The sequence below is a fragment of the Taurulus bubalis genome (genome assembly GCF_910589615.1).
Source record: "Taurulus bubalis genome assembly, chromosome: 4".
Lineage (NCBI taxonomy): Eukaryota > Metazoa > Chordata > Actinopteri > Perciformes > Cottidae > Taurulus > Taurulus bubalis.
This window is the reverse complement of record NC_136592.1, coordinates 26,531,621-26,554,136: the sequence shown is the minus strand read 5'-3', so window position 1 is coordinate 26,554,136 and position 22,516 is coordinate 26,531,621. Positions and strand designations below refer to the sequence as shown.

The 22,516-nt window shown below is 41.6% G+C and overlaps 1 protein-coding gene across 1 annotated transcript in view; it reads right to left on the bottom strand.

The window, feature by feature from the left end:
- Positions 1 to 22,516, bottom strand: part of LOC306735257 (protein kinase C-binding protein NELL1-like) — a gene marked incomplete at its 5' end in the record, with an annotated part of 216,717 nt that overhangs the window by 150,396 nt on the left and 43,805 nt on the right. The window contains 1 exon segment of the mRNA XM_079216712.1: positions 21,979 to 22,149. Within this exon segment, the coding sequence (XP_079072838.1) occupies positions 21,979 to 22,149 (171 nt within the window).

The window sequence follows — 22,516 nt, the reverse complement described above, 5'->3', positions numbered from 1 at the left end:
CGACACACGACCAAAACAATCTCAACAATTTACAATGACATAAAACAATATTGAAGTATATATATCGTACCAAAAGACAATTAACGTAAAAATGATTGAGGTCGGTACCATATATTGTACGATAACTCGGTCACATAAAAGTGATCGAGGTCATGGCCATATGTCTTAAGTTACGTTGGTAATGTAAAAAAACATTGAGGTCATGTGCATTTATCATACGATAATCCAATAAAGTAAACATGATTGAAGACGATGAGACGATATAGTAATTATTGAGACAGGCCCATCGGCATGCTATAAAGTTAAGAGCAAAACCACTTGTGCTGTGTGCAGCATGAAAGCAGATCACAGTTGCTCACGGCTAGATGGAGCAATGCTAATTATTGACTGATGTCTTAATTAACACAACATGTGTAAACAGATACACAACAGTTGCTTCTCTGTTGTATTACTGACAAAGCAGCTGCTCAACACATGTTGTTTTTTTATATTCTAGGAATATTAAAGAATGTGTCGTATTAAACCACATTTGCTGTCTCTACCAGGACTGAAATTTTAAGGATTATAACTTTAATGTGGGATTAACAGTGGCACTCTGCTTTGCCAAATCCCTCACCAGCCATCTACTGCACAGTCGAAAGAACATCAATAAAAGCTTGTTGGACATGGAGAGTCTTGCAGGGAATACAAGATACAGTGGAGCCACATGAGCCAGACCCAATACTTCATCCCGAACCAGTAAAATAGGGCAGCACTGCTCCACTTCTACACCGCTCCTCTTCACCTTCATCCATGCGTATGTGGATGTGAGCGAGAAAGAGAGACCCACTTCTCGTTTACAGAAGAAAGAAGCGAGCAGGTGTGGAGCGACTCAGCCATCATTCATGTGACTGGAGGCTGAAGCAAAGAGAAAACCCTGAGATGTGTAAACTGCTGCATTATGGCCAGATAGAGAGGTGGGCGCACCGTATGGTTGAGAATGTATGAATCTAAATTTGAGCACATATTTTGTTGACAGTCCACTTCAATAAACTGCCAGTCCACATCATTTCCTCCGATTTACTGACTGGATTGAATAAACTACATTTAAATCATGGGCTGTCAGGATTTCAGCTCTACTGGCTCGCTAGTTCCCAAGATTGTCTTTAAGGCAGTGATAAGGGCAAATACATTAGAACGACTTAATAAACGCAGAAGAAAGCCACTAATACCATCAAAAGCCATGTCCATCTAATTGAAGGATTACGTCAGAACATTTGAAAACCGACAGCTTTCGTCTTCAAAAGTGAGACACAATGCCTCACTCTTTGGCAGCCTTCATGGCTACCCTTCAAGACGAACAATCTCAATCACAGCCTCCATTATTTGCTCTGCCAATACCTGTCGGCCACAATAAACTCTAGACCACTACCAATGTTCCACGAGTTGAGCTCAAAGCATTTCCTGCTTATCCTCTGCCAAAAGCACAGGCTGAGAGATGTCACGTCACTGAAGGAGGACGGGAGATTACTGGTTGTAAGGAAGCCAAAAAAAAAAAAAAACATTCTGCATGCTGTCAAATGATCTTAATGTGTGTGTTACTGGGATCGTGGTTCCATGGAACTTAATCTAGAGTAACACAAATACACTAAACACATTTAAGAAGTGAATATTATAAGAAGTAAAAGACACATGTGCCGAGTGACAATGGCTCTCTTCAGACCTGGCATGCGTCTTGGATGATCTGATCACAGGTGGACTCGTTCTAACTCGTCAGTTCAAACCTGGCATTGGAAGGTGTGTCTACGTGTATCTGGAAAGGCCACTGATCTCACTTCCCCGGCTCTAGTTGCATATGGACACGTAGCCTACATCGATTCCGTCCGCAAAGGCCAAATGATTATTGGTTTTAACCAGCAGGAGACAGCAGTAGTAATATCCTTCATGTGCGAAAGCTCGGGTACATTTTATGAACATAGAAGCATAAGGTTATTGCCTGCCGGCGGTCCGCTGGGACCTCCGTACCGGCGCAGCGCTTCAGAGAGTCGGGGATGAGAGTGAGCGGATGGGCGGTTGTCAGATCTGTGCAGAGCGCCGAAACCAAAACACCGATACAGAACCGACAACATGCTATCATGCTACTTTACTATATTAAGCTGTTGAGTTTTTTTATGCAGTTTAAGTCTCTGGCTTTTATTGTGACAGGTCAGAAGCTGCTATATGCTGCTATTCATAACGTGGGAGTAATAGTGTTTGCCGTTGTTTTATTAGCCTGCCTTCATAAAGGGTGGGCACAACGTAGCCAACAATGCATCAAATACCGCAGCTTGTTCACTGCTCCTCGGCATCCGACATCAACGCACCAGGCACTGTTTAGTGTCTGTGTGTGGGTACGAAGAGCCTCGGAGTTTGAAGCACAGGAGCACTGTATTTGAGGAGGAGGATTTGAAGCATTGAGTCGAGAATGCGTTGCAGAAGTCGTACTTTACTCTTCTGCACAAGAAAACTGAGAAAAGGTAAACGATTTGACAAAACATTCAATAGACTTGAAAAAAGACAAGAGGTTAACACTGATAGGTTATTAGATTTGAGGCTTCTTCTGCCCTTTATGTGTTATCCACTTTGAACTGAATTTAAAATGCTGCGGCAAACAAAACCTGACCCCATTTGTAACAACATCAATACATTGGTGGCATTTCAAGCATACTGGTCCTTAGAGAAATGAACCATCCGCTTTAGCTGCTGTCCATGGTGCTGATCAAAGACTGGTTTGCAGGATGGGAGTTGCATGGTGGTATAGCCCCACTTTGCTTTGCAATTGTCTGGCGTGGTTGTGTGTCCGCGCACGGTGTGTGCTTAATGTCGGGCATGAGGGCCAAAAAATTAAATAACAATTGCACCTGGGTCCAATCTAACCACCCACCGGATATAAATCCTTTGCTTTGTACATAATATGTACAACTTATGTACCGTACAAGAACATATCACTTTATGGACTGGAAAAGACATTGAACAAGAAAAGAGGAAGTGTTTCCTCCAAAAACCTTCTCGGAAAAAAAAAAACACATTTCGGAATGGATAAACATCATTTTCAGTAGACAGTGTTGTTTGATTTTTCCCTTTTAAAGTTTCATCTCTATCCCTTATGTCCTAATTCTCTGCTGGTGGGGTCGGGGCTTTGTTCTTTGTCATCTTGAAGCAGCATCAGATACTATTGCTGATGTGGGCCCCTAAAGCCTGGTGAGGCTGTATACATTAATTTTACTTGACTGTATTTCTGTCAGTAGGTGCCAACAGAAAATGGGTACATGTGGTCTTTAAACTGAAACAGTTCAGCCTATCATTAATCATGATACCACTTAGGTGGAGCACATCTGAAGTACATAACACTCTGGAACAGGTTCAAATGTGGACAGAAATAGAGTGGATATAGTGCAAACAAAATGTGCAATAATTACCACGAGACAACCTTTCCTTTGTGAATACAGATTATGCTCTACTAATTATAATGTGGTCATAATAATTGGGCTGATTTTCAGCTCCAGTCCATTTACTAAGATTGGATATTAATTCCGGCTCATTTACATGTGAATCTACTCTACTGAGAGCGACTGGTCAGCACTTTCCTTATGGTAAAATACAGTATATTCATTTGTCAATTGTGAATCCTCTGCATTATAGTGGGAAAAGATCAATTTGACAGAAAAAGTTCCATCCACAACTCGCTTACACATTCATATATAGTGGTGGAGATGTTACAGAACAGATTGTAAGAGATAGTAAACAGGTCTGACATCACCATTCCCGGCTTGTGCATAATTGCATGCCGAGGTAACACCTCTCTGACAGCAGTGGCCAAGGTGTCATGCAGTGTATAGCCCTTTACAACTATACTATACTCACTGTATGTGTTATTCAAAGTGTTGAAAATCAAAATTAGACACTGCTGTAAAGACAGCATGAGAATGTACCGACAGACAGAGAAAAAATTAATGTATGGGACTACATTTTCTGCATGGGAGCTTTTAACCGTTATCTATCAACTGGATTTCAGGTATATTTTGTGTTTTCCTTTTCTCTCTTTGAAAAATGCTACAAAAATAACAGAGCTCCTTAAATTTCCAGCCCGGTGTCAATCCCAGGGCTTCAAATACAGATGTTTTGCCATGGCCGTTGGCGTGCGATAGCGATGCACAAGGCACCCTTTAGTGTCTGTATAAAAAAACACACCAGGCTTTCAATTAACTTCAATGTTAAACTGCAGTAATAGCAGACGCTTGGAGAAAGCACTCCGGTAGTCTGGTCCCGTAATATAAAGACAGATTAGTTCTCCTCGGGAGGTTGGGAGGAGGGGATGGATGAGCTAAACACTTTTTGTCATTTATTTTAATGCATTTTTCTGCAAAACAAACAAATCAGATGCATTTTTAAAGTGACAAAGACACTTTTTATTTTCCTAACCTTGAAAGGCGCTTTGAGGTGAAATGGAGCCAATGGGTTGAACGAGGCTAATTATTGTCACTCCAACCAGTAAAGGTCTAATGTGGACGTCAATAAAGCAGTCTGCATTTATCTTTAAATGATTGCACTATTTGTTGTTCATAGTTGTGTAATACTGTTTGAAAACCTCTTCCTTCAGTTCATTAAATCCCTGCAGTTATCTGGAGGCAGCATAACTGATATGTTTGATGAATCTAAATCTCAAGATAAGAAATGAAGGCTAGATTTAACAAACATGTTTCTGTGCGAATTAAGACATTTCGGGGGCTTTATCCAAAGTTTCCAGTGGGGTGAGCGCTCTTGACGTTTAAATTCAACAGCCGACAAAGTTCATGTCTTCCAAGCTCGGGGATATCATTAGGGCTTGTGTTTGCCAAATAAGCTGATACAACAGACGTATGGAGAAAGATAAATAAAGCTTTTCAATGAAATTCCATTGGATCTACATGTATGCAGAGTCTAGGAAGCACAGTATGTCATGTATGGTTTTACATAATCAAGCTGTAGCTGCAGCAGAGCACTTACAGTACATAGAGAGACCATTAGTTGATTCATCTATTAGTCAATTTACAGGAAATGATTTGGCAACTATTTGGATAACTTAAAATCAAAAATAAATAAAATGATAACACTAAATATAACATTGAGGATACATTGTGTTGTGGAAGTGGAAAAATGCAGTGCTGGTGTTCCTTCTTACCCTCGTCTCTTCTTGACTTCAGTGGCAGCCCTGCTGTATATTCAGGCAGCTGTCACTGCAGCTCTGCGGCATCTACTTCTAAAAGGGCATCTGTCAGTCTCTCTCATGCTTCTTAAGTGCTGCGAATGAATCAAACTGTACCAGCTCCACTCAAACTGCAGCTCTGCCACCCACAGTGGCTGAGAGACCTTATTATGCGTTATGCTCAGAGATGGTAGGATTGCGATTTGAGTCGATACTCACATTTATTGTGAAATCCAGTCTTAGTCGTATTTCAGCAGAAATTAAATCCCTTTCCGATGAAATATGGACAATATTGAATTTAACAACATGTATTTTTTAAACAATGCAAAACAAACCAAAAGCAGAAAAAGTACAAACTAACAGAGAATAACTAGAGCACCCCCACTGAAAAAGGAGAGGAAGCTATTGCCTGAAACTAGAGCATATCCTAATACGATGGCAGATGTATCATGTTTAATGGATAAAATGACCCAAATTCCTTTACCCCCAGCTTGGTGCAGAGGATAGGACTGGTTCTACCTCCAGTAAGTAGATGAAGATAGAGTCTAATCTGGCTTTGTCACCCAATTCCCAAAGGAACTGTACGCCTGCTTCCTCTCCGTCTCAGATATCTGTAATAACTTCACCTCGACAACGACCTTATCTGTTAGACGCTGCTGTCCTTTACTGATAAGACACGACTACAGTAGCTGCAGATATGAAAAAAAAAACAAAGCAAGTATAGGTATAGTATACGCTTGTGGATGCATGATGCATGTGTGTGCGTCCCCTGGGTCTCCTTGGCGCAGGAAGCTCCCGCTTTCCTCCTCCTCCTCACTGCCACCAGGGCCCTGAGCTGGGGCGTCTGCCAGCATGATGTGGGTTGGACCCTGCTGAGCCGGACGCAGGGAAGCTATAATAATGACTCACTCCATCACACCTAACACAAGACTGCAGTGAACAGCGGGCACAAGCAGCCTATTAGGGAGGACTAACAGCCTCAAACCTGCTCCTTAAAACAAAGTCAAATACTTGAGCAGCTGAATGATGGAGGCTCAGGCAGGGCTAACGACGGCAGGAGGAGTTTGTCTCGCGGATTATGGCCGTCATAACTTGCTAAAGCATAGCAGGAACATAACGAAATATAGAGAGAAAACAAGGTACTACATCGCCGCCATGTACCCAGTTTGAATCCAAGAAGGGATCTTTGTTGCATGTCCTCCTTTAGCCGAGTATGCCTAATCTGTGGAACAAGATTTATATCTAAATGGCTATTTTTAGTGCCAATTTGCAGAGGTGGCCAACATTTCTTCCACAATCACACGCGTGTGCCGCTGCAGCCCTCAACGTTCAAAAGCGTTGCCATCTAACATAACATTCACACCCATTCATACACCGGTAGCAATTTGGGGTTAAGTGTCTCGCCCAAGGACAACACGGACATGGACTAGCGGAGCTGGGGAGAGAAATCAAACCACCGATTCTCCGATTGAAGGACGACCCGCTCTATCACTGAGCCACAGTCGCCATCAAAACACTTTGTCTCGTGGCGGAGTTAAATCCCCCGATCTGTCGCCCCATATTTCCTCTCCGTCTTGCAATCAATTGAAGCCAAAGAGCGCCACATTTTTTTTAAACAAAAGCCCCAAATAGTATTAGCAGATTAACACCAGATCCATTCAAATAGTAATTACCAGTTCACCCTTTAAATCAATGTCAGGTAAAAAGGGCAAACCTGATGGAAAATAATGGGAATCAACAGTTGCATCAGCGGCACGGCAGGCTTGCAACCCTGATTGACAATCCCAGTCAGATGGTCGAGGTTTGTGTGTGCAGCTTAACTCGCATGAGGAGCACATTATAGAAAATTAATTGGGGGAAGAAAAAACACACCACGACCACTCATTGACATTTAAAATGTTCCTTCATTAGGCTGGCGAAGAGTAATTACTCGGGGAGACGTGTATGAGCCGATGCACTGGAACGGCAGCCACCCATTGGTCTAAATGGGGTTTATTCTGCTGGAGTTGCCCCATTGATTAGAGACCCATGGGCCACATGTTATTTTCTCTGGGCTTTCATTATGCAGCTGTGACAATACAACCACCCGGTGAAACAAAAAGAGCGTTTCCGGCCTTTTTTTGGGAGGGAGGAGATACGTACTGTAGCTTGGGCCCAGCGCTTGCCAAGGGCAAGCTGAAAAGCGTCAAGCTTGCATAAAGCACCATGTGGCATTATCAACCTTATCTCGACTCATTGTCATCGCGTGTGCAGCCCACCCCTCGATGGTCAGGTAATGAAATAATGAACGCTCGCTGCTCTGCTGAACAACGCTGGCACTGCCCTTCGCAGGAAATTAAAATGCTACCCCTGAATTGCTCAGTTGGGCTAATATTACTAGTTCTTCACACATGGCTTGACTATGATTCAAACCTGCCCATGCGTACCACTACATCTAACAACATATATTAAAGGGTTGTCTTATTTCACAGTTTGTGGGTTGGCATGCAGAGCTATCCATTATGCGCACAAGCACTGAAAAAGTGAGTTGTTCATGATATGTCCCCCTTTAAAACATTAAGATATATCATGGATTGTCAAAAAAATACAACACTTGACAGAAGACATGTAGACTAAGCTTAGCGCCGCTGCAACTTCATCTTTATTCTAATGTTCCACTCAAGTGTAACAGCCTTATTCTTGTCTTTATGATATTTTTGACCAGGCTGATGAAGCTGCTTAGCAGGTAAAAAAAAAGGAAAAAAATGTACCTTCCAGCTCACTGGCTTCTTTAATGAGCAAAGCCGAATGTAATTTTCTGGCTGCTGGACACAAAAGCAGTGTGAGTCTAATCATTACGAGATCTTTAAGGTGGAGACTAGCTCCCGATGGCTCCCCTCCTTCATTAGCCAAGTGTGTGATGAAACAGGCAGTATTTCATAACCTACGTAGAACTGCACACTCGACTGTGAAACTACACAAACGTGAAACAGGTCTGCCATCATCAGCTCTACGAGACATCATTTAGAAATGCATAATGTTGATCTTTATAACGCAGAAGCTTTAGAGGGGTAGTAAAGAGTCTAATGTATTTCAGAGTGCAAGGCTCATTGAGTCGCCGGTCCTCTACCTGGCATTGATGTGCACATTAACGGCATTGTAAAACTGTAAAATTAGCACAATGGAAAGAAAATAGACATAATGTGCAGCAAAAAGCACAATTTCAGATGCAGCAGCATGTCAAAAATGGGGATTATGGAAATTTAATTAACATGTCAGCAGTGCTCCAGTGCAAGCTTCCTCTGACCCAAGAGCGGATTATGAGAATATGAATGTTTTGCCCTACCTGTAGTCATTTTGCATCTCTTTGTTGTTGTTTTGTTGGGTTTTGAAGTCATTTGGAGTCCCTTTGTAATTGCTATGTGTCTCTTTGTCGTCATTTTGTGGAGCTTTGCATTTGCTTTTTGTGTCTTTGTGGTTGTTTTGGCCCCTTTCATGGTTGTGGTGAGTCTCTTTGCATCTCTTTATAGTTTTTTTGTCTCTCTTTGTAGTAAATTTGAGTCTTTTATTGGTCGATATGCGTCTCTTTGAGTGACATGTCAGTTAGCGCTGACACTTTCCATCCAAGAGCTGACCTCCTCATGTGAGGAACAGGTAAACGGTCACATTATCTGGAAAATAATCTTCACACAGATTGTATTCGGAAAAACTTAGTTCTCCGTGTGCGCCCATTTCGCAACATTTTATCAGATTCTGTGTAACAACAGCCATCAACACTGATAGTCAGCCGTTTTGAAGACTTAATTGGGACATTATTCAACACAACCACCATGAGACAGACTGAGGATGAAAGAGGCAACAGGGAGAGCTGAAACATTTAAAAGAGGTTCTTCACGCACGTGTTTACACCATAACTGAAACACAGAAGGCTGCAATGTGATTTGTAAAAAAAATATGTTGAGTGGCAATGAGTTGAGGCTCAAAAGAAAATACATTAAAAAAAATATTAGCTTGTGGCAGTTTATTCCTAATGAAACCAACAACGGCTCCTCTTTCAGCCACAAAAGCACCTCGTTAAGGCAACAACTACATTATGAACATTGATATCCCCGGATGATTTATGGGCCAAATGAGATGAATAATGTAGATCAGACATTGTGAGTCAGGCATCTGGTTAATGCAGGCCACGTAAACGCCTCTTCATTACCACGTCCTCATGCTGTTCAAGCATCTGCTCCTCTAGTTATGGCTGAACCGAGTGTCCACTGGCCTCCATCAGTCATTGTGCAACAGGCAGTTTCAAACAAGCGATCTGATTGGCTCAAGACACTCATGTAGTGGTGGTAACTCCAAACACACAGTTAAGAGGAAACCCTCAGGGGGGATGATGAAACCTGGCACTATTTACTGTTGCTAAATGGTCAAATTAGACATAACACTTTGAATCGCCAAAATAATAAGGTTTTCTATTCTGGGCTCAAATTTGGCCTCTTTTTATCGTTTTGCCCAAATGATGCAGGACACGGATTTGGTCTGTGGATATTTATAGTTTACTGTGTATTAGACAGCTCCTTCTAAATGCAGACTTCAGACACCTCCGCTAATGGAGCTGTGTCAATAAATCTGTGTTATCAAAACCTTGACCTGGAATACTTAAAGAAATGGTGTCAAATAAACTACCCGTTTAAAGTGAAGCATTGCCCCTGACTTAACAATAAACTACAACAACAAAAAAAAGCTTATCCACATGTAAAGCTTGTCACCGAGTGAACAAAGCGGGTTGTTGTGACACCCACGTTCTCTCACCAACCAAAAAATCCTCCAGCAGAGAGAATTAAATATTGTAACCATAAAAAAATGTTAATTTAACATTATCAAAAAGGAGCTGTAGCCTTACAGACACCAGACTGGAGCAAAACACCTTATGTGTCTCTAACACTTTGAATTATTATCAAAATAGTCAGTAAAACATTCAGTAAATCACAGTTTACAGACCGACTTCTTTATTTGAATTAAAAGTCACCTGCCATACTTTCCATAGTTGTAACGACACAGTGCATCTGCAATTGGGGATCATCAGCAACCTTTAGCTTCCCGTCAGTTTTAGGTGTAAATCTGGGTAAATCTGGGTAAATCTGGCTTGTTCACACCACGTCCACAACAAATTGAGCTCGTCCTTACTTTAGGACCATTAGCTTTTCAGATCTTTGTTCTAATTTCCATCCTCGTCTTCCTCTTTGTCCCAGACTCCACCATTAAATACACAATCTGCTTTTGTCTCGCTGTAGGTTAAAATACCGACAACAGACCCTTAGTGACACAAGACAGACGGAGCTATTTTAATAATGCCCCCTGTATTCCTTCTGTGATTCAGTAATTAGGTATAATGCGTTTTTGTGTCTATGAATGCATCATCGCTGCTGGATATTTCTGTCACAGGGAATGTGGCTGTGCGCTAATCCATGTAAAAGCATGACCTATGGATGAGCTAAAGGACCGGACACCATTTTTGTCCAGAGCCGTCTCCATGACAACTCAGGAATTCAATCCCCGAAGAAAGACTTGAATGCTGTTAAAAGCTAAAGGAAAAAGCTGGTAACCGTTTCTCTTTTTTTTTTTACAGATTTACATTCTACCCAGAGGATGAACTCTTTCCATGTTGTGTGTTTTATGGACTCTCCTCTGTCAGGCCAGTAGCCACTGACGGGGCACAAACGTCTTCCTTATCCACTCGATACAGTCTCTAATTAGCAGATTATATAGCTTGCTGAGCACATTTAAAAAGCCTGAGAAGGTTTTATTTGAATGACCCTTTGACCTTTTCTCTAGCACCACCCCCAGGACAAAAAAAAAAATATTTTAGGGCAATGGCTCAGAGTAAAGCTATTTTTGCACTGTGGGTCTTGTTGGAAACTGTATTCCTGTATCCAGTCCACTGAGGGAGAGAGAAGCCTGGCAGGCAGAGAGCAGAACGGGTGAAGAGGGAGGTTGAGCAGCTCTTGAGAGGGGGTTGCTTTTGTCTCAAGCCCATTTCTTTGCTGCACCCCAGAGGAAGGAGCCAACGATTGGAAACTAGTTACTTTCAACCCTGCTTGAAGGTTGACTTTCATAACAACATCTGAAGATCACACATGCGGCAGAGCCTCGGCTAAACTGGGTGCCGGAATCAAAAAATGTTTAAAAAGCGGCACGGGAGCAGCGAAGGAGCTGGAAGCGGGTAACCGAACAGCGCCAAGGGCAAAAGCCCTCCCCAAAAGGTAAACGCCTGCCAGTCTGCACACATGACCTTCAGCATGTACAGGGGACAACCGCCTGGTTGGAAGTGACAGGCAGAGCCAATGTCATTACTGCGATTAGCTATTCAGGTCCAAAACAAAGAGCTGACTCGGAGTGTGTGACGAGGGAGTGTGTCCTGGGTGTCTGCCACTAATTCAATTAGGAAAATTTGGCAATCGTAATTACATAGTACAGTTACGCGAGCGTCCGACCTTGTGTCGGCTCGACAGTGGCACTATACTGGAGGCAATATCACGTAAATGGTGTGGGTGTGTGTGGGAGGGAAATGGCCTATAGTAAGTAGTTCTGATGAAATGCATGTGAAAATGATAGTTGGAGGTAGAGCACTGAAAAAGTCACCCACTCTGTATGAGGCGACACGCCCTTCACACTCCACACATCTGAATGCAATAACATTTTGTATTCCATACATAGCATTATTTCTAAGCGTCGTCATTGAAATGCTGCAGCAGCAAGAAATCAAATTCCATTTTTCATCTGTGTGGAGTGAGTCGTAAGGTTTTTTTGTGGCGACAGAACAGCAGTGTTTTCTCTGGATGTCGGAGACTGTCAGAAATTATTTGGAGTGGAAATAACAAAGCTGAGAGATTCTAACCCCCGACTTAAGACCCGGTCACACCAGCATTCATAACAGCAAAACTGGAATCAAAACGGTGGATCGGTGCAGAGATTTGTGTATAGTTCAAACCAAAGTTTGTCACTCAAATCTATGTTGTTGACAAAAATAAAACGGTCTTGAAAATATGGCCCTCCAGTAAGCAGTCAGTTAGATGACCCTTAAACAAGAGCGGATTGTACAAATATGTTTGATCTATTTTTGCACTGTTTTATTATATTTTTATTACTTTACAGTTTTATTCTATGTCTATGTTTATTGTGATGCACCTTTCACCGAGTCAAATTCCTTGTATGTGCAATGTACTGGGCCAATAAATGATTCTGATTCTGATTCAAATGCGCTCACTTGAACACCTGAGGACAAATAAATGTCACGAAAATGCGTAAAAACTAAAGTGTAAAAAAGAATTCCAATCAAACTATTCATACCAGCAGTGAAGGGAATTTGCGACAGTTGCAGCACTTTTTCAATGAAAGCTTTGAATAGATTTGCACCGGGATCCTCTTGGCCCAGAGCAGTCTGTCTGGGGCAAGTTGTTGTGAAACCTAAACTACTGTTAGCTATTCGATTGAGTTTCCTTTGAGAGAAATGCTCTGCAACAGTTTTGTCTCGGCTTTTATTGTGAATAAGTGAGAACGCAAGGAGTGAATCTGGTTTAAAGCAGTAATCAAGGTTTGCCATCTTGGTTTGGACCATGGAGCCAATCGACCTTGCACCGGGAAAAATGTTGGCGCTTTTTGCATTGTAAGATTTTTGTGAAGGTACTCATGACAAAAAAAACTGTAAGTTTTAACATGCGAATGAATTAGCATAAAAAAGTATATATAACGAAGGCCGTAAGATAAACCACATTTTTGCAAAAAATAAAACTGATTCTTACTGGCAACTGAGAGCTTTTCTGGTGAGATTTTTAACATGAGCGCAAATTAATGTTGTAACAATGGATCCCAATTTGGAGCCAGCTCTGGAAATTTGTCAATGTCAATATTCCGAAAGACAAATAGCGCTCTTCATGAAGAGCTCACCCAAGGCTCAAGTCTTTTGTGGCTCACTGGCCAGGAGATATTTTTGGAGTTAGCCACTAAAAGCAATAATGAAATACTTAATTTACTAATTAGATTATGTAGTTGGTTTACTTTCTTGAGCTTTAAAGCTTAATGTACCTTCCTAACCTGACTTAATTAATACTGCTGTCACCTCACGGCAAGATGGATCAATTAAATTTGAGGTTCATTATGTGTGGAGTGTTCATACATAAAAGATCTCCTTCGACTGGCGACCTTTTCAAGGTGTTTCTCCACCACCCACCGGGTGCTTACGGATGGAGGAAGGAAATCAAATGACTGCTGATTTAATAATGTTAAGGAACAATACCAGGGGGCCAGACGTATGATACAATAAATTTGTGGACAGACATTTACTTATTGCAAACGTGATCTGGATCATTAATTAGGGAGAATAGAGACGTTGTGCCTGTGAATAATCTGAGCCCAGCTGATGAGGCGGACCGCATTAATCAATGAGAAGAAGAGACATAATTACTGACGGGAGTATTATGAGATGATTATTAGATACGGTGCATCCAGGAGACCAGGCGAGTCGCTGACAAATTAGGAGACTACGATTCGATGTGCCAAAGCTGAAACACCGGGGTCAGGCGGCCTTAACACTGGCCCCTCTGTTAGCAAGCTGGACTCATTAGTGTAACATTCACTTGCAGGTCACGACTGAATCGCTGCACGTTGGTGATCAGAGCAGAAAACAGTAGAGGATGCTTCACTGCACTCAGCCTATCTCCATACAACATGATATAACGGAGAATATATACTTTTTTTGTGCGTTTTCCTAAGGAAGCCTGCAACACGAGTCAATTTCCCCTCGTTACATGCATACTGTCTTTTTAAAATGAAATTATGTCTTCTCAGGTTTAGGCAACACAACTATTTGGTTACGTTTAAATGAATAAATAGTTGTTTCTGGTTCAAAACAAAACAAGAAAGTGGCGTTACTGAGGTACGCAAGTTACGTGACAAAAACATCCACATTGACTTCTTGTTCCACACGAGGAACAAACTGCGGTCTCCTGGGTGAAAGATCGGTGTTTGATGGGCCCATCCATCCATTGTTGGACCCATCCATCTCCCTTCCGGACCGTCGGCTGTATGATGTAGTGGTCTTTATACGTCCTCATTCAACATTACATGGTTAACCTATGAAAAGATTTTGTGGGATAACTACGAACTACAGCGCATCATTTTTCGCAGGTATTGCAGCAAATGCTGGATGGGACCGGTCTGCTGCAGTAGCTTCTTCTGTCAATGTCAATATGTCACAACCTTTTGGCAGCCTGGTGGTCCTTTAAGTCAACATTGGTTAGACTTCCCTTCATTCGGTGGGCCAGGTGCGGAGTCGAGTCTCACGTCCGTCGAGATGGTTTTAAGTTAAGTGTCCAGTCAAATGTCCTCTTCATAAACAAAGTGCAACTGCAAATCTTCATGTGTGTGGCCTTCCACCCGGTGTTTGCTCATTCTTAGCTCACAAAATAAACAACGATTCTTACTTTTGAGTGACATTTCACATATGAAAGCATAGTCATAAATATCATATTCAATTTCCGCCAATAGATCCCTTTGAATCCTAGATTTAGATTTTGCTCCTATTGTTAACATTTCCATAACACCCACTGCAAACATTTCATAAAAACTGAACTCGGATGAACACAGCCAGATGGGGGGGTTTCCTTCAGAGCAACCTTTGGGACAGCCGCCCAGCCAGCACACACACACAAAGTGCAAAAGCATGTACGTGACGGACTGGAGGCACCAGAGGGTTTACTGAGTCGTTAAGAGGACGGACTGGAGGCTTGAGTTGCGTGACTTAGTGGACAGGATAGTCAAAATCTCTGCAACGAAGAGGTGAGCTTATCAGAACTGAGAGGAACGACGGTCACATCTACAACAATAAGACATCTAACTTCAGCTCCAGTACAGAACCGACCCTTGACACGCACTGCAGTACTGAAAAACCGATACCTTCAGTAAGACTGCAACTATTATACCATAAGATTAGAAAAATGTTATTGATCCTTAGAGGCTACATTCAGTTCTTGCAGCAGCACACAGACAACAAGGAGAGATGTAGAGATACATAAAAGTAAAGATAATTAAATAATAAGACATATATTAAAAAATGTAATAATAATAAGAAGTGCATATACAGACAGGGATGCCGTATGTGTACAGATTGTAAAGCCCTCCGAGGCAAATTTGTAATTTGTGATTTTGGGCTATGCAAAATAAACCGAATTCAATTGAATATAGAGAAAAAATAAATAAAGTTAGATAAAGTGACAATGTTGTTAATAGCATCAAAGTATTTGTTCACAGTGTACAATATACTTCCTTATTATCAATGTATCTATATATTATTATTCTGAGATAATATGAAGCTGAAAACATACCTTTCTTTACTCATGTGGACGAACTGCTTTGGTGCTTGAAATTGGTATACCGAAGGTCTTAGGTTCACAAAAGCAGTGGAATATATGAATACAATGGTAGATAAATGTAAATAAATGTAAAATATCAAATGTTGTATTGTCGTTTTTTGAGTAGAAGTGTTGTGAGAGACTGAGATAAAATGGGACTGAGTAATGATTTCATACTACAGACCAAGCTTCATGGGGTGTGTGCAAATGAAAAATTAACATTACAACAGTTTTAGTTGTCAATCTAAATATTTACTATATATTTGAGTCTGTTTTCAGAACAAGAACAAAATATGTACTATGTACAAAAACAAACTATCTACTATGTTTATGTGGGGCCCACATTAACATTGCACCTGTAATAAGAACTGGACATGGACCCCCCCATATTCTCATTTGTTTATTATTTTTATTGATTGTTAATTATTTTGTTTGTTCACCTGGCATCTGTTTGTTTATCTGTTTATCGGAGGTTTGAATGATGTGAGGTTAATGTCGGTTACATGGATTTAAGTTCAGGCAAAGACATGGGTCAGCTCAGGGGTCCTTTGGGGAAAAGCTGCGCTCGCGCTATTCAGATTGGTCTAGAATAGCATGAAGTATGTAGTGTGGAGCTGATCAGTGTGTTTCTGTACTTTTCAGGTGGGTGAAAGTGATTAAATAGTATAAAAGTAGCGACACATGGGCATAACTGTTTGGAAGGCAAATATGAATGTATGTCTGTTTGGAAGTTGAATGTCATGACGTGTCCGGAATATAATGAATCACTTAGCTTAGCTAGCTAGTAACCGTAGTAACCATCTGTAGCCTGTGAGTGACAGTTGCGTGAAGTGTTGAATGTCGCCAGTGTGAATGAAATTGTTAGTGATAATATAAGTTGATATGTGTATATAGGTATAATAAACTGTTTCAGATTGGTCTAGAATAGCATGAAGTATGTAGTGTGGAGCTGACCAGTGTGTTTCTGTACTTTTCAGTGTGTTCGTGTACTGTTGCTCCTGTTAGTAAAGAAATTCTTTAAAAAACCATGCACGCCTGGATCTCCTGTGTCCAAGTGCGCAACATTTACACAATGTGCATGTTTCAGTTTCAGTTCTTCAACAACAGTTTTCAGAACAAGAACTCTTTGTACTCTTTACCAGCGTGTGGTCGTGTGTTGCGTTGCACAGAGTAATCCTGAACAGCTGATCTGATCCGAGCGGCCGTCTTTCTAAATGAAAACAGCAGTTTTTTTGCAGTGTGTGGGTAGGTCCTTAGGGATTTCCTTAGTGTTCATTGGTTGGTGTTACACAAAATGTCGACGGACACACGAATCGACAAATCATGGTGAAAGGCGGAGCTCGACACACACATCACCGGCTCAGAGTTCCTGTGAGATTCACGTAGGATCTCACAGAACAAGGACGCGGAAGTGGAGCGTCTGGAGCGTCCACCAACATCTAAACCATATTTTTGTGCCGTTTTTTCGCCGAGCAATTAATAGAAACATTGCGTAAAAGATCTGCATTACGTGACTCGGAAGTGTTAATCGAGCTTATTAAGGTGATTGTTGGGTTGGGTTTTTGAATGATTGGGATGTAGTTTTATTGTATATGGCATTATTACCGTTACCCTGCTCATGAATCTTCATTTTTGTGCAGATGGAAGATTTCCCCTTCGCTTTGTTCTGGATGACCTTTCCTCTTTACAGAAGTAACCATGTCCATTGACCGGCTGCTGAAGGCAACACTGCCTCTCTGTGCTCCCCTAGCATGTTGCCCCCATGTCTTTAGCTTTTGATGTTTTCCTCCGATCGAACTCAGACAAAAGGACAGATAAGAAAAACCGACACGGGGGAATTTCGGTGAACTCTCAAATTTCTGATCCACCTTGAGATTAAGACCAAATCCCCACCCGAAGGTAAGAGTCCTTCATCCCGGCGCACTGGCTCTTGTGGCGCTGTCAAACTAAATGGCAGTTAAATTCAAAACCGTTGCCCTGCAGAAAGCCGGGGGATTTGCTTCTTGTAACAAACAAGCTGTAAAAGACCCAGACGGGTGTAGCAGGGATATCCAGATGGATCACGTCAGTCAAATACAGGATAATGGTGACAATTCTCGGATTTGGCTCACAAAAACAAATCTGAAATGCTCCATTTGACAAATTATCCAATTGAAAAAAAAACACTGGGATTATTCCAATTAGTGTGTTGAATCCCCCCCCCTCCCAAAAAAAAGTTCCAAATTATGTATCTATTTTTGTCCCCTGTCCATATATAATTAATACAAAATAGACATGCAAATCAATCCCAAAGTAGGGAGAATACAGAAGAAAGAAAACTTCACTTCAACTTTAATAGATGGATTGTGGTCTGTAAATAACAGAGCACAGATGAGCAACAAACAATGACGTTAATGATGTTGAGCACCAGGGGTCAAAGACATTTCAACAGTTTGCGTCTGAATTCATGACTTCATTCCCACTGTCTTGGACAGGCGATCAACAATGAATGCTGCGCTGCGTTTGACTGAACCTTATATACCTCCTATCTTGTATTCATGTCTCTCCTCTAAACTTTTACATTTCCTTTAAAAAAAAGAATCTTCTAGTTTTCATTTCAATATTTGATACTGTGCGCCTTTCTTCTTTTGTTTTGAAGTATTAGGGGAAGTATACTTTGGAGTGCTTTCGTTTCCATTTAGACTTTTGTCTCCTCTTATTACATCAATCTGTGTATGTCACAGCTCAAGAGTGAAACGGGCATCAATAAAAGCGAGAGCTGTCGAGGCCAAAGCAACACGGTAAAAAGTCTACGTGAAGATGTGAGTATGCGCTGTGCCCTTTCACATTTACGGATATTTATTGAGCCTTGAAATCAATGAAGTGCTGTTTAGTGCAAAAACCAAATTGCGGTAATGGAGCTGCCAATTTGCTTTGAGAAATCATTCCCAACACTTAAGAGGAGTGAGATGAACAGGTCAGATAAAGATATTTTTTTTCAAGCTTAGTCGTTGCCATCAAAACCAAATTTACCTGGTTGCTGTCAAAGTAATTGGAGAACATCTAAGGGGAAAAACGTACACTTGAAATTCTAAATTTGTTAGAGATGACTTCATCAGCATTAGTTTTCTTCAGGAACCTTGAAGAAAGACACTCTGAACAATCAGTATGCAAATAATAGTAAAAAAATCTGCCTTTCTTTGTAACTAATCTGAATCCAGTCATCATATACACTTTACTCATCAGCATCCTCTGGGAAAGTCTGATTGGTAATTCTGGACATATTCTGCTCTCTGCGGTGTTTGTCAGCGATACAAAGGCACCCGAATAACAAGCTTTATCACTAATGAAGAAAAACATGCACATATTCTATTCTACCGAAACGTCTGTATCAAATGAGAGGACATATAGTTGGGTTTAATGGGGCTTTTTTGTATCCTTTGCACATCTGCTTGATGGGTTCCTGTAAATAATAAACACCTGTGATGGTGAATGATTTGAGCCAATGCTGCAGAGGTCTTTGTCATTTTAGTGAAAAGCCAAATGCTATGTGGACAGTGCCAAACTGAATAAATACAGTGGATAAACAGTTAAGCTGATGTGTTTTTTTCTGTAATTAAGAGTCCAGATGTTCTGCTGCAGGTCCCTATTGTTTTTGTGGATGCTATTATTATTATTGTCATTTTGATTATTCATGAGAGGAAATCGTCCTTCCCATGCATGAAAAAAAAAAAAACTTTGCACATGGCTTATTCAAACTTCCTCAAACGACTTTGTGAGCTGCCAGGTTGAGACGACAATGCATCAAAACATGTTAGTGTCAACAGTACTGCAAACAGCTACTGCACATTCTTGCTCAATAAATCTCCAATGCTGGTGTCATGGTAGCTGCAGTCTGGTAAATTTCCTAATTGTAGCTAAAAAAGTATAAATGTTGGCAGTATTTTGAGTCATATCAATCAATCCTGTTATCCCGTTATTGTGCTGTGTGGATTAGAGATGCGTAACTTCAAGGTTTAACAATGATTATGGTCCAGATGGTTTCGTTGATGCATCCTCCTGTATTTCTGATTTGACTCCATTCTTTCATCTGCCTCATTTTTCTTCTTCTGCCTCCTCAAAATACCAGGCCCTGACTCACTGCTGCGGCTATAATTTAAATTAGTTTTGCCCAAACAAACACAACAGTTTGATACGACAGCTGGAGAGTCTCGCCATGGGTTCAGAGGTATCGCCTGGGGGTTGGGGTCACATCAGCCTAAAGTGCTGTTGTGTTTCTCGGATGACAGGTATCACGAGCTGTGATTGCTACTTTGAAGGCCATGTGGAAACTGATTTACCAGCAGGTGGTGTCAGCTGGCGCTGCAGGTCACGGCGAAATGCATTTGGGGGGAAAACATTAGAGATTAGAGTGGAGCGCGGCTGCAGATGAGCTGGTTGACCTTTCTGCATCTCTGGTGGGAGGCGCTTGGTAACCACGGTGACATTTGCATCCACCTGTCCTTTGAGCTTGCTCTGCATGAAGGTCTTCTTCTGTTGTTGGAAAATATTCTGTCCAAAGCTTCCTGCCACAACGGACTCTTTCCTCTGTGTGTTATATATGACGACACCCACAGGCTGCAGTTGTGCTTTGTGTAGTTATTCTGGAGTAAAACTTTGAATGTTTATTGTATCTATTTGTCATTTGTTGAGTAGATTTTCCCCCAAAATGACCATTTGTGCATCAATTACTCACCTGGCGTTACATTGATATTTTGAAGAAAACTTTGTTTTTCTTGCACACCTCGTAAAGGGTATTAAAAAAACAATAATAAGTCTCGATGATTGGATATAAATGGGGGCCATGAACAACAGCAAAGACGTACCAAAACATCTGTTTGCAAACTCTCACTCAACTTATGCAGTATTATCCACATCTAATTGATCCAGTCATATGCTGGGTACTTCCCAAACAAATGCATCTCAATATCAATATCAATATCTGTCTCAATATCAATTCTCCGTGGAGACATGTGAGGATAACAACGTTTTCTTCAAGGTGAGTAATTGATGTACAAATGGTCTCTTTTTGGGTGAAGTAGTCCTCAAACGGAGGATTTAAATCGGCTCCCCTTAAAACAGCTTAGTATCAACCTTCAGTTTGGTACCATGATGATGAACGCCACTAATGCTGCTTTTACAGAGAACCGGGCAGATGGGAAACAGAACGAAAGGGCGGCAAAACAAAACGCACTTGGCGATACTAAATACAATGATTCCGTGTCCTATTTCATGCAGGGAAAAAATCTGGCCACGGACAGCAGATGAAAATTAGCCTCTTTGGCTAACTCTGGCTAACTCTGGCTCACTTACAGTTTTACTGTTGATTAGTGTGCATTGTCCCTGCAAAATAAACAAATAAATAAAATAGTAATGCATGTTCCTTTAAAATGCAGCTTTCTAATACTTTTGCATTGCAAACTTGACTAGCTTTCGACAGTATTCTGTTGCGGGGGGACGATATTTTTTACTTCGAAAGGCAATACCGTTTCTGTTTGCAGTTATTCTCCTGCTCTCTTCCACTGATATGAAATCCTGTTTTGCCGTCTACTATCCGCCTGATTTCACGTGAACCCAGCCCATTCCGTCCAACCACGTCTTAATTAGCTGACTCTTAATCATAAAGCATTGTAAGAGAGCAAAAAGTTTTGATTCCAATTTGAATCCAATTACCTTTTGAGCTTTTCTCCCCAATAACACTCTGATGATCTCTTTCATCTTCACTGCAGCCAGCGCAACGATAATTAAATCGACAAACCACCGGCCTGATGGGAATAATGGGCGTCTGGGTAGAATCAATACTACAACGCAGACCCCCCCGACCCACATGTAAATCATACAGCTTTTCATCAGCGCGAGGTAACGGAGCTCAGCCTCCACTCAGATGTACACCGCTGGTTCACGTGCGCGTCTGTCTGGCGACGGCAAAAAGAACAAGTGATGCCTTCCCGGCTCTCGGGAGGGAGGAAGAGGACGGAGAAGGATTGTCACAGCTGAAGTGCATGTTTATAGATCAGCTCTGACTGAGCGCTGCTCTTGAAAAGGCCCTTCAACGCCCAATCAATGTAGCGATTATGTCATTGTTACCTTCCACTTGATTATGGAACAGTGTGAGCTGAGCACACATCCTCCAGGCTGGACAAAGATACAGCCTCTCTTGTAAAGCGCTGTTTGAGTGTATGCATTAATTTGTCCTTGGATGTTTCATTGTCGAGCCCCGTTAACGACCCGCCATCCGTGCTGAGGCAGTCAAGAACAAATATTGACCTTGATGAACACAGACGGCTCATTAGATGTGTCACTTCAGAAAAGGAGCACGGTGGAAATAATGTACCACTTGTGACATTAATGTGTGTGTGTGTGTTTGTGTTGTACCTGTTACAGTCGACGTGCAGCAGGAGGTGTGTGGCGCTGATGGTGAGGGCGATCTTGTGCCACTGGCCGTCAGCGAGGCGGTAGGGGAAGGACTCGGAGCGCGGCTTGCCTTTGAAGCGGTAGTGGTAGCGGATCTCCTCCCTCACCCCGCTGCTCTCCAGCTCAAAGTAGCTGCAGAGGGGGAAAAAGGAGGTCAGAGAGAAAGAGACACATTTTTTTCCCTAGACTGGTCGGGGGCGGAGGAACATCTGAACTTGTTGAAAACAGTCAGAATTGCGTGCACACAGTCTTGTCCAAAGCAGGTACGTGAATTATATTTGAAGGAAGATGATGTTTTACATCTTTTCCACTGGCTCACAAGGGAAAACAGGCCCGTCTGGAGCTCTATGACTTGATATGATGTCTCCCTAAAGTATCTCGTTACGGATACTGAAACAATACCATAGAATGAACCTTTTCATTAATTAAAAAAGAAAAAGAAAAGCTTTTTGAGTACTGTAAACTGAATATCTTTCAGATTTCATCTGCTTGTCATAAA